At 34.9% G+C, this 16,803-nt stretch overlaps 1 protein-coding gene across 4 annotated transcripts in view; it reads left to right on the plus strand.

Annotated features, from left to right (window-relative positions):
• TERB1 (telomere repeat binding bouquet formation protein 1) overlaps nucleotides 1–16,803 on the plus strand; it is a 53,288-nt gene that overhangs the window by 15,440 nt on the left and 21,045 nt on the right. For all 4 annotated transcript variants that reach the window (XM_074286538.1, XM_074286535.1, XM_074286536.1 and 1 more), the window contains exons 6-11: nucleotides 442–502; nucleotides 592–707; nucleotides 1,036–1,158; nucleotides 7,495–7,647; nucleotides 13,394–13,525; nucleotides 16,017–16,142. In XM_074286538.1, coding sequence (XP_074142639.1) covers nucleotides 442–502; nucleotides 592–707; nucleotides 1,036–1,158; nucleotides 7,495–7,647; nucleotides 13,394–13,525; nucleotides 16,017–16,142 — 711 coding nt within the window. The remainder of the gene's footprint in view (nucleotides 1–441; nucleotides 503–591; nucleotides 708–1,035; nucleotides 1,159–7,494; nucleotides 7,648–13,393; nucleotides 13,526–16,016; nucleotides 16,143–16,803) is intronic.

The raw sequence follows: 16,803 nt of genomic DNA on the forward strand, positions 1-16,803 counted from the left end.
TTGGGAAATCAGTGTTCAAATATTAGCTCTTTTACCTGTCATTTATTTGGCCTCTTGGGACCTGTTTTTATTTTTATTTATTTATTCACTTATTTTTTTTTGCTGAGGCAATTGGGGTTAATTGACTTGTTAAGTCAGATTTGAGCTCAGGTCCTCCTGACCTCAAGGCTTGTACTCTGTCCACTACACCAACTAGCTGCTGTGGCACCTGTTTTTAAATGAGAAAGTTGGACTAGATTATCTTCAAAATAATTCTGACATTGAATTTTATGATCCTGGCCTCTCTGCTTTATAAATAGAAATAGTATAAAATTAGTACTGATCATTTTATGGGAGATTGAGAGGATATTGATATGAACTTAATGCTTAAATTCTATTTTTGATTGTTGAAGATTTAGAGAATAATCTTGGTCATCAAAACCATTTTATGCTTATTTTTAGGGAATGGACAGACTCTTGTGAGAGAGACAGGCTGTGTTGGTATTCTGCTTCAGTTTTTCAGGTGAGCATATACAAGATATTTATTAAAAAATAACTGACACTTCAGTCTTAATACATTTGAAGTCATTGGATATGCTTGTTCCCTAACAGAACAGCTCTTTCCATGTTGGAGATGGATTTGTCAAATGAAACCACTTTCCAAAGTTATCAGCTGTGGTCTTCAGTGTGCAGTGCTTTATGTGCATGTGTAAATAATCCTCAAAACGGTAATGATCTCAAGTATTTAATTAGATAATTTCAAAGGTTACAGTTGGAGCATCTTTTCTCTCTTCCTTCTATCCAACCTTTCTAAACTTCTATTTAAGCTGTAAGCTCCTTGAAGACACATACCACAGTTACTTTAATCTATTTTTTTCAGTGTCTAACATAGTGCTGTATATAATATATGCGTAAGTGTTTGCTGAACTTAAATTTTAGTTCTAAAAATAAACTTAAAAACAAAAATGAAAGCCTAATTGCTAAGTAACTCACACTTCAAATAGAATTTTTTAAGCCAACCTAAAATAAATCATATTTGATCTTAATTTATTTTAGATGTCAACCAGAAAATTTGCAGCTCAGTTTTTCAACATGCAAATAAATGGCTGCAGAGATATATAAAACTTGAGATAATTCGCCCTCTTTGCTCATTTATTTGCCTGACTGTTGCAAATAACAGTAAGTATTTATTTTGTAATCGTTGCACTTAGAATAACAGATTTCTTTTAAGAAGCAACATTTACTTTAGTTCACTAATTTGCTTATTGTATATTCATCACATATTGGGAAAATACTGAAGGTGGGGCCACCAGATGGCACAGTTGATGAAGCAACAGCCCCAGTCAGGAGGACCTGAATTTCAATCTGACCTCACATACTTTTTTCTTTCTTTCTTTTTTTTTTTTTTTTTTTGTTGAGGCAATTGAGGTTAAGTGACTTGCCCAGGGTCATACAGCCAGGAAATGTTAAGTGTCTGAGGCTAGATTCGAACTAGGTCCTCCTGACTTCAGGGCTAGTGCTGAGCCACCTAGCTGCTTTGATCTCACTTAACACTTACTATGAGACCCTGGACAAATCACTTAATGCCACCTGTCTTGCTCCACCAAAAAACCTTTCTGTTTCTTCTCCACACCACAACTCATTTTTCTTTTTCTTATTCAGTCTATTTCCTTTGTTTTTACCTTTGATACCTTCCCAGAGCTAGCCCAACCAATCAGGCTCTTCCTGCCACCCTTATCTTCACCGTTCCTCTACTGCCTCCTTTATACTACCTACAAATTTGCACAGGTTTCCCCAACCTTAAAAATTCCATCTTCTCACACTGTCATCCTATATCTCTCCTACCTTTCACTGCCAGACTCAGGTACTCACTGCCCCTACTTCCACACCCCCCCATTCTCTTTTCAGTCCCTGACTTTTGATCTCATTATCTTTCTGAAATTGTCATCTCACAAGTTTTAAGTAATATCTAATTTTCAGTTAAATAGATCAGTGTACAGAATGCCTGGCCATATTTCACATGCACAAATACAGTAAGCTACTAATTGGTCTGGCTTCCTGTCTCTTCTCCAATCCAGCTTTCACATAGCTATGAAGACTATCTTCCTAAGTAGTTTTGACCTTTGGTGGATCCATCTTGCCTCTAGAATAAAATCCAAAGAGAAGCACAGATTTTAAGGCATGTTATAGTCTGACCCCAACCTAAATTCCCAGACTAATTTCATGTAATTCTCATATTCAGCCATACTTGTCTATTGCTTTTTCCCCCCAGTTTAATGTTTCCTGCATTGTTCTGTGTATTCACACATGAAAAATATACATCGTATTTGCAATCAAAATACTTTTTAGTTTTTAATCTTGACTGTGGGAAGGGTTCCTCTCATCTCCAAGTCTTGGGCTTCTATGGATATTTATTAAATACTTTTCATGTGCAAAGCTCCATCCTTTACCCCTATCTGTGTGAGTTGGAGCCAGTTAGAAGCCTCAGGTTCCTTCCTCTGAGATGAACCTCTGCAGACCCTTTCCACTTGACATTTTTGATTCTTTGTTCTGTTCCTGAAATACAGGAACTCTAAATCTAAATCTCTGCCTCTAAATATCTTTGCCTTCTTCAAGGAAGATAGCCAGTGTGGTACAATGGCAAGACCACTGGGATTGAACTCCAAAGGCTTGGCTCCAAATCCAGATTCTCATACTCACTGTCTGCAAATAAGGTTTTGAACAAGTCCCTTAACTTACCTGGGCTCCAGTTTTCTTCCTCAGCATCTCTCCTCCATTTATGTGCAGCTTTTTGGTCTATGAGGTGCTTTACCTAAATTAAAACATTTGGTCCTCAAAACAACTCTACTGTGGTAAAGCAAACTCTTTTGTGGATGAAGAAATTGGGGCTCAGTTCCTGGCCCAGGGTCATTAAATCTCTCTATATCTAAGTTTCCTTATCTGTAGAATGAGGTGGAAAAAGGGAAGGCATTAGTTTTAGTTGACTTTTAGAGTTCTTTCTAGTTTTATACTAGAAAGGGGGAAAACTAGAAAACTCAATTATTTTGTAAAAGTATGCCATCAAATATATCTTAAGAAGATTTATATGCTTAAGAAAAACACACTGGCCTGCATTAATGTAGTGTTATTAATGTCAATTATCTACATTCCAAGGGATGAAAAGATTAGCCATGTTTCAAATGTAGAGAAAACATGATTCTGTAAATTGTAATTATTGGATACTACTCTCATGAAATTTTTGCTTTCCCTTTGAACCTTAGAATTCAGCTTAAAGGACATAGATATAGGATGGCATATTGTCAGCAGATTGGTGAGAAATGGAGAATAGTAGAAATGCTGAGCTTGTATAGTATGACACAGGGTAACCCAAGATCCCAAGATGTTTCTCACTTTGCAAGTCTACGTTCTTTATTTGAGATATACTTTAAAAAACTGATGAAAGCTTATTTTTCTATAGACATGTTCCTTTTGAAGCCTAACTTTTATCAAAATCCTCTTGAATTCTTCTTACCTTGTCCTGGAAATTTTTCTTATAGTTTCATTTCCAAGTGTAGAAAATTTTGAAAAGATTCTTCTCCCTTATTTAAATCTTTATATTCTTTAAGAACACTATAGTAAAAATAGCCTTGTTTCTTTAATTGTATTTGTAGTTAATTCATGGAAGTACAGTTGTGCTGGGGAAAAGGAAGTCATGGCAGAATAATAATTAGTGACCACACATGTAACTAAATCTATAATTAGATCCTTACTTTCCTCAGCTAGAAAGCCATTCCAAAGAATGTCAGCAGGAGAAGGAAAAAACATTTGGGCAAGGATAGACAAGTAAGCCAGATTCTAGACTTAGCAAAAAAATAAAGATGTCTTTCCCCACTAGTGAACCAATTACTTATTGAGTCATGGTGGCTGTATTTGCAGAGAATATTAGAAAATAAATATATGTTACAAGGTTACTAAGAATAAATGCTACTTACTTGCATTTCTTAATATAGTAATGATATATTCTGAGAACTAATGAGAGCATTAACTAGAATAGATGGAATGAAAGAAATGTTCTTGGACAAAAGTTTATTACTTTGTCCTATGTTTGGACTTGTTGGAATCATTATTGTTGTTCATTCATTTCAGTTCTAGCGGACTCTTCATGACTCCATTTGGGATTTTTTTTTTTTTTTGGACACAGTTACTGGAGTAGTTTGCCATTTCCTTCTCCAGCTCATTCCTTTTCCATACCCAGAGGAACTGAAGCAGAGTTAAGTGGCTTGCCCAGGGCCACACAGCTATTGTCTGAGACCAGATTTGAACTCAGGAAGATGAATCTTCCTAACTCCAGATCTATACTCTTATCTACCATGCCACCAAGCTTCCTTAGGATTGAATAAATTAGGAACAGACAAAATGGGCAGATTGATAATTACAATAGCAAATTAAATAAGTGAATTTATTCATTGTGATTCTACCAGGTCCTTTAAATTTGGGACTTCACAGCTCACCAAATTAACCTCCCTAGAGAAGTAAAGAGAAAATATTTCTCTACTGTAGAAGAAAAAATGATCTACCTAACATGCTTGTAGAAAAGCATATATATGTGTATATATATGTGTGTGTGTATTATATATATGTATATATATAATTTAAGAATTGATTTGTAATTGATATGTGCATAAATGTTATACAAGGATTTTCTTCTACATTCCAATTCAAGTTCAATTCAACATTTATTGAGCACCCATCACCACTGAAGATTTTTGAATCAGGGAGTAACTAGTGAAATTTTGCCTTATGAAGATTTGGGTGGGGCACTCTGTCTTAGGGATGGATCAGAGATAATGGAGGTAAGGACATTAATGAGAATACTATTGCAGTTATCCAAGACTTAATGCATTTAGCATGTCTCCTACAAAGAGAAGCATCTGGAGAATCTCACCATCTATAAGATACCCCTCTTAAATCTGGACCCCACATTAGACATCTTTCCTCACAGTAGTAAAAACCTTTGGAGAATACATAGCTCCCTTGTCTTATGCTTTTCTTGATATTAATATTGGAGGATCACTGACTGAAATCAGAGGATCACTGTCTTTCAAAGACTCTTGTATAGTTCCTATACATATGTAAAGGAAAGTTCTGGTTGGAGAGAGCTTTTAATGTACCATTTTCCTGTTTCTATTGCATCCTTTTTGTTGTCAGTAAGCTTAGTCAGATTTTTGGATTTACTATCCCTTTCAGGCAATTGTGTATCAGTAAAGATATGATCAGCTATAGAATTTCATTTGTAAAAAGATTGCCTATTTCTTTTTCATATTTATATCAAGGATGTCCTTCATTTCAATATTGACTAATCTTGATTAAGTGGTCATATTTTTACTTTAGAATATTAATGGAGAATTCTCATTGATCATATTACATTTGAATAAATGGGTAAGCCAGAGAAATTATTCTTACAAAAATTTTTAGTGATGAGAAAGCAGATATATGGGTCTGAATTTCTGGCTGTTTTCTTGATCACACTTTTTTAATAGCAGTAATATCTTCATGTTTTTCCAAAACATTTGGTAATCTTCCTTGCTTTTAGATATCTTAACTCCTTCAGCACCCTTAAAATGGTCTCATCTATAGAGCATGGATGTTTCTCTATATACATGAGCTATTCTAGCTGCTCTTTCCACTTTTATTTTCTTTAGTGCCACTTCTATTTTTTTCATGTAGCACACAAATCTGGTGATTTCATTCATATATTTAAAAAAAATTCTTATTTTTATTGCTCTTTTTTTTTCTTATCACCTTCATTTCTAAGTATATTTCTACCCTAGGAGTTATCTGTTATAGCAAAAATTAAAAAGAGTAAAAAAGCTATTCATCAAAATCAACACCTCAATTATGTCTGAAAATTAAGTTGGGAAGGGGAAGGGAGTTATCTCAGTCAACCCTGACTCTCCACCTAAGGATTGGAGGACCTTTTCTCTCCATAAGATAGACAAAATGCTAATTTCTATAAGCTTCTTTCTTCCAGGATCTCCTGTTATCTTAGGATATCATAAGCTTATTCTTTCTCAAACTTCAGAGAAGGAATTGAGTCAGCAAAGAAGTTGGGTCAGGCATATTCTGCTTGGTGATCATCTTAGATGGAATCTTGGTGGCAAACAGACTGAAATATTTCATTTTTAGGAATTAATAAAGTAGGACAGAATAGAGAGTGCCTCTGTGTGGTGCAAGAAATTCAGAGGAGAGGAGTCCTGTAAATCTGGGCTCTCATTAGGATTGGATTTGAAGCTTTAGCCTTCTAGGCTGAGGGGTGGTAAAGGGAAAATGGGTACTGGAACAGGGTTCTCTGCACAAAGTACAGATAGAGAAGTTCTTTTGGAGAAGAGTGTCTCCTAGGCCCTGGGAAATGCAGGGAAGAAGGGGACATAGGTACAGTTGTGGCCTCCATCTACTTGGGCTCTTGGTGTAGTTATAAAGGACTGAGGCATGGTGGTTTTCCCAAATAAGAGCTAGCATATAGGACTTTAATATCTTATGTCATTTTATCCTTGCAGCAAGCCTGAGAAGTAGGCATTACTATTATCTCCATTTTATAAATGAGAAAACTGAAGCTGAAAGAGATTAAATTACTTGGCCAGGTCTCCTGGCTAAGGAAGTACCTGAGGCAGTATTTGAACACAGATCTTTCTTCAAATCTAGCACTTTATCCTCTATGCCATTAGCTGCCTAACATTGGTAAACAGGTACAAGTTAGTGGGTTTCAAGGTAAGGAAGGCTCTAAAATCTAAGAGGGGAATGTAATGCTGGAGAAATTAAGGCAAGATAGAGATTAGAGAGTATTTAATAATTTATTTAAAAGGGACCAAATGGATCCATGGTTTGGTTCCAGAATTGAATGAGACTATTCTCTCCAAGAATCCAGCAAACAATGTGAGTTCTCAATGACATATATATACACGTGGCTCAGACTCAGGGGGTAGATTAAGGCAGGGGCAGAGTCTGGTGCTGAGAGTGGGAATGGGACTCTGACAGGGTGGGGTGAGCCACTGGAGATGGAGATGACATAATGGGGGGAGGCACCCCGGAGATGGAGAGAGGCATCTTGATAAGACAGTCTCTGAAATTCTAATAGGTTGTGATGGGGAGAGGCATTCTGATATTCTGATTAAGAGGGAAGGGTGGTTTCACAGGACAATTATAAACTGAGACAGAACACTTAGGGAAACTGAGGCAGGACTGGGTCAGGATAATTAGGGAAACTGAGTCAGGACAATAAAAGAGAACTGTGGCATAACATTGAAAGCTCTTCTATGTACCCCACCCACCCATCTGTCTTACCAGCTCCCATTTCAGGCAAATGGCTTCCTTTAACTGTCATGCTTGTTCAATATTTCATTGACTAGTGAACTGCTTTAAACTAAGTATGTGAAAAAGTAACTGCTATTATATTTAGTGTATAAATACAATAAAATCATAATTAACTTTATTTGGTTGATAATAAGGTGCTAAGATCTTATTACTTTATTTTCTGAGTATATGTACAGGAGTATTTCATATCTATTGGCGGATTGGCAGTATTATCTGAAGTTCTGATAAAGCTGGAACATGATTCCCATGAAAATGTGGCCAGTGCTAAGCTGGCCGTGGTGGTGACCAAGACCCTGGATGCCTGCATTGCTGACAATCGTGAGTGACAGAATCCAATATCTATATGTTTCACACTACAGAATGGCAATTGAGAATTGAACTTTATGTTTGGTGTCTGAGTGTTGGTGATGGTAGAGAAGTTATTCACACTGCTTTGTTAAACCAAAAATTGATGTGAAATAAAGGTTTCATGATAGTAACTAAATGCTAAAAGAACAAGAGGAAGGGTCTATCCATGCAGTTTATACGCTCCTTACTTATTTGGTGTGAATATAAGTGTAGTACTTTCCAAAAAATGTCATTAGTCAGAGCATAATTCAGTTAAATTAATAAGTTTTTTAAGTACCTGTTTTCTATAAGATACTGCTAGGTACTAGGGCAACAATAATAAAAATGAAACAGTTTCTCTTCTTGAAGAATAAATTTCTGCTATGGATTCAACATCAGTTCTGTATTAATTGCCTCCCTGTGTGCCTTGCTCTGTGAGTTAGAGGATAAAAGTGAGATAGTCTTTGCCTCTAGGGAGTTTTCATTCTATGAGGGAGAAATAGTGTGTGTCTAGATAAGTAATTGTGAAGTATATGTGTTGGTGGAGAGAGCACAAATAGTGGATCTGGAAAGGTTGGGCTGAAAGTGGCATTAAAGCTAATCCTTTATTTTCAACAAAGTGAAGATCTAATTCAGTTCCAATTGATCAATGATAGACAGAATCAGATACACCCAGAGAAGGAACACTAGGAAATGAGGGTAAACTGTTTGCATTTTTGTTTTTCCTCTCAGGTTATTTTTTTACTTTCTAAATCAAATTCTTCCGATGCAACAAGAAATTTATTTCTGCACACATATATTGTACCTAGGATATACTATAACATATTTAACATGTATGGGACTGCCTGTCATCTAGGGGAGGGGGTGGAGGAAAGGAGGGGAAAATTCAGAACAGAAGTGAGTGCAAGGGATAATGTTGTAAAAAATTACCCGTATATATATATACTGTCAAAAAAAAAAGTTATAATTATAAAATTAATTTTTAAAAATAAAGTAAAAAAAAAAAAGCTAATCCTTGAGGGGTGCTTGAAATTCCAGGAAATGGAGAAGAGGAAGGACAAAATTGCAGGCATAGATAGATCTGGAGACAAGAGGCAGAATGTCACATGTGGAGAATAGCACAGAGGCCATAGAGCAGGAGAGAGGAATGGCCGTGAAATAGTCTGAAAAATAGACTGGAGCCAAATTGTAAAAGGTTTTAGGTTTCAAACAAAGGGGTTTGTTTATACCTTATCCTAGAGAAAAGAAGGAGGGCCATGATTAGATTGTGCTTTAGGTTTATCACTTTGGCAGCAGTGTAGAGGATGTGTTGGTAAGGGGAGAGACTGAATGCAGAAAGATTAGATTGCTATTGTGGTAATACTGGCAGGAAGTGATGAGGGTCTGAACTAGGGTAATGGATATGTGATTTTTCAAGAAGGGTACAAATATGAGAGACAGAGCTGGAATAGACAAAGCTTGTCTATAGTGATACATTTCTGTTCATTTTCTAATTAACAGCATTAACAGAGCATTGTTATTGTTGTTGTTTGTCCCTTGTTCTAGAAAAAGGGCCAATGACATCAAGATGATGTCATGGCTTGCAAGTAAATTGGATTTAAGTGAGGAAGGGTTGCCAGCAAAGTCATCAGTCTCACCTTCTCTGGAGCTATCTGGGTCCAGTGGCAAGACAGAGTTCAAGATGATTGGATGGCCCTGAATGCAGTACCTGGCTAATAACTATATAACATCTGAATATGCAATTGATAATTTTTATTTGGATTATGTGTCAGACAGTAACAGATATGATTAATTCCTATCATCTTGAAACTTCAAATATTTTGAGCATGAAGTAAGAAAAACCAGTATAAACTTCCTGTTTAAGAAATTCAGCTAACAGGAAAAAAAAGTTGCCATTATTTGAATTGTACTTCACAGTCATCTGAATTGGGCACCAAAGAAAGGAAAGAGAAAGCTTAACAATTTGCTATGGTGCTTCAGTGATTAAAAGTCTTATTTTTTTTTAATTGTATTTATAAAATTTTTTTGACAGTACATATGCATGAGTAATTTTTTTTTTAAATAACATTATCCCTTATATTCTTTTTACCAACCCCTCCCTCCCTCCACTGCCTCCCCTAGATGACAGGCAATCCCATACATTTTACATGTGTTACAATATAACCTAGATACAATACATGTGTGTAAATACCATTTTCTTGTTAGACAATAAGCATTAGATTCCGAAGGTACAAGTAACCTGGGCAGACACACAGTAGTGCTAACAATTTACATTCACATCCCAGTGTTCCTTCTCTGGGTGTAGCTGTTTCTGTCCATCATTGATCAACTGGAAGTGAGTTGGCTCTTCTTTATGTTGAAGATTTCCACTTCCATCAGAATACATCCTCATACAGTATTGTTGTTGAAGTGTACAGTGATCTTCTGGTTCTGCTCATTCACTCAGCATCAGTTGATGTAAGTCTCTCCAAGCCTCTCTGTATTCCTTCTGCTGGTCATTTCTTTTTTTTTTTTTTTTTTTTTTTTGAAGTTCTTTTTTTTTTTTTATTATATATATATTTTATAATATTATCCCTTGTATTCATTTTTCCAAATTGCCCCCCCTCCCTCTATTCCCTCCCCCCGACGACAGGCAATACCATACATTTTACATGTGTTACAATATAGTCTAAGTACAATACATGTGTGTGAATATCATTTTCTTGTTGCACAATAAACATTAGAATCCGAAGGTACATGCAACCTGGGCAGACAGATATTAGTGCTAACAATTTACATTCACTTCCCAGTGTTTCTTCTCTGGGTGTAGCTACCCCTGTCCATCATTGATCAACTGGAAGTGAGTTGGATCTTCTTTATGTTGAAGATTTCCACTTCCATCAGAATACATCCTCATACAGTATTGTTGTTGAAGTGTACAGTGATCTTCTGGTTCTGCTCATTTCACTCAGCATCAGTTGATTTAAGTCTCTCCAACCCTCTCTGTATTCCTCCTGCTGGTCATTTCTTACAGAGCAATAATATTCCATAACCTTCATATACCACAATTTACCCAACCATTCTCCAACTGATGGACATCCATTCATCTTCCAGTTTCTAGCTACAACAAAAAGAGCTGCCACAAACATTTTGGCACATATATGTCTCTTTCCGCTCTTTAGTATTTCTTTGGGATATAATCCCAGTAGTAGCGCTGCTGGGTCAAAGGGTATGCACAGTTTGATAACTTTTTGGGCATAATTCCAGATTGCTCTCCAGAATGGCTGGATTCTTTCACAACTCCACCAGCAATGTATCAGTGTCCCAATTTCCCCACATCCCCTCCAACATTTGTCATTATTTGTTCCTGTCATCTTAGCCAATCTGACAGGTGTGTAGTGGTATCTCAGAGTGGTCTTAATTTGCATTTCTCTGATCAGTAGTGATTTGGAACACTCTTTCATGTGAGTGGATATAGTTTCAATTTCTTCCTCTGAGAATTGTCTGTTCATATCCTTTGACCATTTATCAATTGGAGAATGGTTCGGTTTCTTATAAATTATGTCAGTTCTCTATATATTTTGGAAATGAGACCTTTGTCAGAACCTTTGTTTTTAAAAATATTTTCCCAATTTGTTACTTCCCTTCTAATCTTGTTTGCATTAGTATTATTTGTACAGAAACTTTTTAGTTTGATGTAATCAAAATCTTCTATTTTGTGATCAATAATGATCTCTAGTTCTCCTCTGGTAATAAATTCCTTCCTCCTCCACAAGTCTGAGAGGTAGATTATCCTCTGTTCCTCTAATCTATTTATTATCTCCCTCTTTATGCCTAAATCATGGACCCATTTTGATCTTATCTTGGTATATGGTGTTAAGTGTGGGTCCATATCTAATTTCTGCCATACTAATTTCCAGTTTTCCCAACAGTTTTTTCCAAATAATAAATTTTTATCCCTAATGTTGGTATCTTTGGGTTTGTCAAAGATTAGATTGTTATAGATGTACCCTTTTTTGTCCTTTGTATCTAATCTGTTCCACTGATCTACCGGTCTATTTCTTAGCCAATACCAAATGGTTTTGGTGACTGCTGCTATATAATATAGCTTTAGATCAGGTACACTTAGACCACCTTCCTCTGACTTTTTTTTCATTAGTTCTTAAGGGTCATATCTTTGCAGATGATCCCCAGATCTCCATATGCAGTCCCAGCCTCTCCCTTGAGCTTTGATCTCCACATTACCAGATGCCTATTTGTTGTGTCATTTCAGAATGGATGGCACAGAGACATTTTAAAGTCTATGAGACGAAAACAGAGCCCATTATCTGTCGCCTTCTTTCAAACTTTACTATTTCTGTCAAAAATCCTGTTTCTTTTGTTTTCCTATTTACCACTTCAGTATTATCCTCAACTCCTCAGTCTCCCTTACTGTCCATATCCAATCAAGTGGCAAATCTTCCTATCTTACTAACATCCTTCTCTTTCCACATTCACAAACCATCACCCTAATCCAGGCTCTCATCACTGTTCACTTAGATTATTACTGTGATCTCCTAATCAAACTTCCCATTTTCTAAGAAAATCTATGATTTTTTCCTAAAGTCAAATTTATCATTTTAATTCCTTATCCATTAGTAGCTAGTGTCTCTATAGTGCCTCTAGGATAAAATATAAACTCTTCTGACTTTTAAATAAATGTCTTCACAACTTGGTTCTAAACTTTTTCCAGTATATGTAATATACATTATATAATATAATACAATATAAAGATATCCTTTTCCTCTGGTTCATAGAATCTTTCTCTTTTTTGAGACTCAGCTCAAGAACTACTTTCTGTATGAAGCCTGCCTTGAATCTCCAACTGATGGTACCCTCTTCCTTAACTTCCTTGCCTATTGAGGGGGGTATTATTCTGTATGTGTTTCTATTTGTACTTATTTTTTCTCCCACTAGAATGTTAGCTTCATTAAGACTAGGGATCATCTTATTTGTTGTATTTTTATGCCAAGTACCTAATACAGTAGATGTTTAATAAATGTATTTTGGTAAGTTCTTTCATCAACTTTATGAGACAGATAGTCTTTCATTTTATAGTTAGAGAAATTGAAATTCATGGCAGCTAAGGTTACTCAGCTCCTAAGTGGCAAAGTCTGGATTCATAGGATGTTAGAACTGGAAGGAATGATAGAATAATCTCATTTAGCTCCCCTACTTCAAGAGGAGGGGAAGTGAATTGCCCAAAATAATTTCATTAGTGAAGGACAGAATGAGAACTTGAAGCCAGGATGTTGTAACTGTCAGGCCAGTGTGCTCTCTATCCTCTTGTTTCTGGGTCTACTAATGGTTAATGAGAGATATGAAAACTGGAAGGAATTATTGTCAGAAAGCAGCCTTACGTTATTATTAATAGTGTGATCACGACTTAGTCACACATTTCTGATGCTGAGATTTCAGAGGCTCAGCCAGATTAAGAATATGTTATCACATAATCTGTATGACATTTATCATGTAACAGGATTCCCAGCAACCAGATATCCAGATGTTCAGATGAGCCTGAGAGAGAAAGTTTTCTTTGTTTGGAGGATAACCTTCATAGTGTGCTTATTTATGGAAAGAAGTTTCATTCAGGAAGCTATGACTCTACATGCTTCCAGGAGCCTAGAGAAGTTAGAAAAAGCTTAGAAAAATAGACAATATACTTCTGTTTGAAGTTATCTAATTTTAATATTCCTTTTTTGATCTTCTACATCTACAGCTGCTGTTGGGGTAGTATTAGCCAAATATCATATTGTCTCAAAGCTTCTGACACTGCTACTTCATGAGGGTCTGGATTCAGGAGAAAAGTTTAGCATTATTCTTACACTTGGCCATTGTACAGAGGCTTGTGGTAAGTATGAGTTTCATTAATGAACTTGATAACATTGATGATTAGGAAAGCATTTCCTACTTTTGTTCTCCAAGAAGCCTGAATCAGCATGGAAGAATGGCAAGAACCCAAGGCTTTAGTAGGAGTCCTGATTCAAGTCCTGGCTCTTCTTATAATGTAGAATGAAATGATATTTAGGGCCCCTTCTAGCTGTAGAATGTTTCCTGACCTGCATTCTGAGAGTCTCCACAGATCTTCCTGGTCTTTAACAGATTCACATCCTGTCAGTTTCTTTTTCTTTATTTTGATTCCCCCATTTTAGATTTGAACTGGATATTTCACTGGAATATTGTCATCAGAAAGTAAAATTGATATGACATTTTAAAGTGTTTCCAATATGATTAGCCAACTATAAGTCAGTTAGGTTGTGCAGTAAGTCAATAGACGCTGGACCTGAAGTCAGGGAATCTGATTTCAAATCCTACCAAAAAATTTATTAGCTGTGTGATCCTGGGCAAGCCACTTAAACCACTGCCTCAGTTTTCCTCATCTAAAATGGGGATAACAATAGAGTCTTTCTTTCAAGATTGTTGTGAGGATCAAGTAGGATAATGTTTGCAAAGTTCTTTGCAAACCTTAAAGCACAGTAGAAATTATAGATATTATTTTGTTAGAAAGAATTAAAAATGAGTTCAATGGACTATAAATTATAGTGTGGTTTACTTATAGGATTCTTAAAATTTCCATCTTTTCAAATTGTTATTCAAATTTGGGGATATAATTTCAGGAAATAAAAGCCATGAATATCAAATATAAATAATAATACAAGGAAAAAGTAAAGAATTAAGAAAAATGGTTATTATTCATAAGATATTTATCAAGTACTTTGTTAAATATATTTTAGAAAGTTTATTTATGCAAATCTAACTTCCTTACAAAGTGTTAGCCCCATTATTTTAACAGATATTTACCATGAGTTTATGTGTGCCCAATGTTGTGCTTAAAGCTATGGGATATAAACATAACAGAAGATATATTCCCTGTCCTTATTTATAGTCAAATAAGATAGACAAGACTTGTATATGCAAAATAAAAACATTTTGAGCAATGTAAGCCAGAAAGCATAATGAAGTTTAAAGTTATGTTTAATTCTAAGTATTATTGGAATTCAGAGGAGAATAGGTAGAGGTAGGCTGACAGAAAATAGGAGGCTTAAAGTGGATAATAATTAAATTGATGCATTAAAACTTGAACATTTTTTTAAAGTGACTTGCCCAAATTTGGAACTTTACTAAGAACAAAAACAAGTAGATTTTGGGTATATCTCATTCACAGCCTTAGTTTCCTCATAAAATTGGGGTAGTTGGGGTGACAAAGTTAGATGAAATAGTCTCTAAAGTCTTTTGAGCTCCTGATCGTGTCTTCCTAATGATTATAAGATTCTAAGTTCCATTCCAACCTTAACATTCTATCATCCTGTGATTGTTATAAAATTTTAAAATAAATTTTTTTGAAATGATGTTTAAAAGTTCAAAAAAATGTCATTTTGATTCCATAATACTCTACACTGGATTTCCTTAAACACCTGCTCTTTAGACTACTTCCAGAACAGCTTGTCCACTGTGCCATTTCTGTAACTCTATAGAATTTACAAATCATTTTATATGTGGAGTCTTATTGGCTCCTCAGAGCAACTGTGACATAGAATTAATAGAATTAATTTTGCTTTTTGTTTTCTAATAGTAATGCTAATTATGAAATGCACAAAAAAATGCAGACATGGAGAAACAATGGACTGAAAAATACAGATTGAATTGTATTAGCCTAATAGAATTAATTTTGCATGTTTAAATAAAAATTTGGATAATTTAGGAGTATATTTCTCTAGTAAGAGATGACTTTATCATTGAGAAATGGAGAGAGTACCTTAGATTCTCAGAAATTATGCCAATGGATTACAGGCTCTGTCTAGACCATTCATTCTAGAAAAACTTAAGAGAACAGAGGTATTGGATAATGTTTTTTTTTCCCACTTACAGCAAATGTTGAAGACCATTTGTTCAGTTGTAGAGGATCTGTGACATTGGTAGAAAAACCTTTGAAGCAATCTATACATGTATATGTAATATATATATATATATATATATATATATATATATATATATATATATATATATATATCTAAGTATAAACATATATATCTTAATAACCACATATACACATATTTATGTTCAAAAGTAAAATGTTATCACTTTATAACATTTTTAGAGGAAAGATTATATATATTATATATATGCATATATATATGTATATATCCTTTTTTCCTTTAATTTTTTTGTAACTTCAGTGAACAATATTTTTATTTAGAAGAAATCTTCTGTATGATCTATTGGAAATTCTTAGAACTGCTTGATATTTCTGTTATAAAGCATTAAAATGTGGTTTATATTTTTTAATGATAAAATAATTTATTATCACAATTTTATTTAAAATAATATATTCTATTTTATAGAAGAGAATCAGCTTCAATTGTTTAAGAACAATGGTCTTCCATTAATGATCCAAGTCTTAACTGAATCACAGAATGAAGAACTAAACAAAGCTGCTACCTTTGTGCTGTGCAACTGCAAAAAAATCAGTAAGTTTATTCTTGAGTTAAAAAACAAATCCAAACACTCTTCCCAATTTTATAAAGATTTATTTGCATATATGTTGGTGGTAAGGAAAAAGAAAACCCTTAATAACTTCAAAGCATTATATAAATCTGAGCACAATGTAATGGAAAAAACAATGACTTTGGAGTCAGAGGATCTGAGTATGAGAGGGTTCTTTGGAATTCAGTTAGTTAAAGGTATCGATTCTTTCCAATTGTATAGCTATGATCCTATGAAGCATATGGGGATGTTTATTCCAGAGAAGAGAAGATTTAAAAGATAACATGTGGAAAAGGGATTGTCGGTTCTGCTTGGCCACAAAGGACAAAACCTGAATACTTGGGTGGAAGATGCTAAGAAGAAGACCTAGGCTCTAGGTATCAGGAAAAATTTCCAATTAATCAGAGCTATCCAATTATAAGTAGAATGGGCTATCTCTCTCTCTAAGACTTCTCACACTCAGTCCTCATTCTCTGAAGACTTGTTCAGATAAGAGCCGAATGATCATTTCTTCAGTATGTTTTAAGAAAGTGTACTTCCCTTCATTCTCAGTGGTTTGTAGAACATTACCTAATTGACTAAATTGATTTGATGTTTTTTTTTTTTCTCCTTTACTAAACTCTGTTTTAAGGTTTGCTAGGATAT

Source organism: Sminthopsis crassicaudata, chromosome 2, assembly GCF_048593235.1.
Source record: "Sminthopsis crassicaudata isolate SCR6 chromosome 2, ASM4859323v1, whole genome shotgun sequence".
Lineage (NCBI taxonomy): Eukaryota > Metazoa > Chordata > Mammalia > Dasyuromorphia > Dasyuridae > Sminthopsis > Sminthopsis crassicaudata.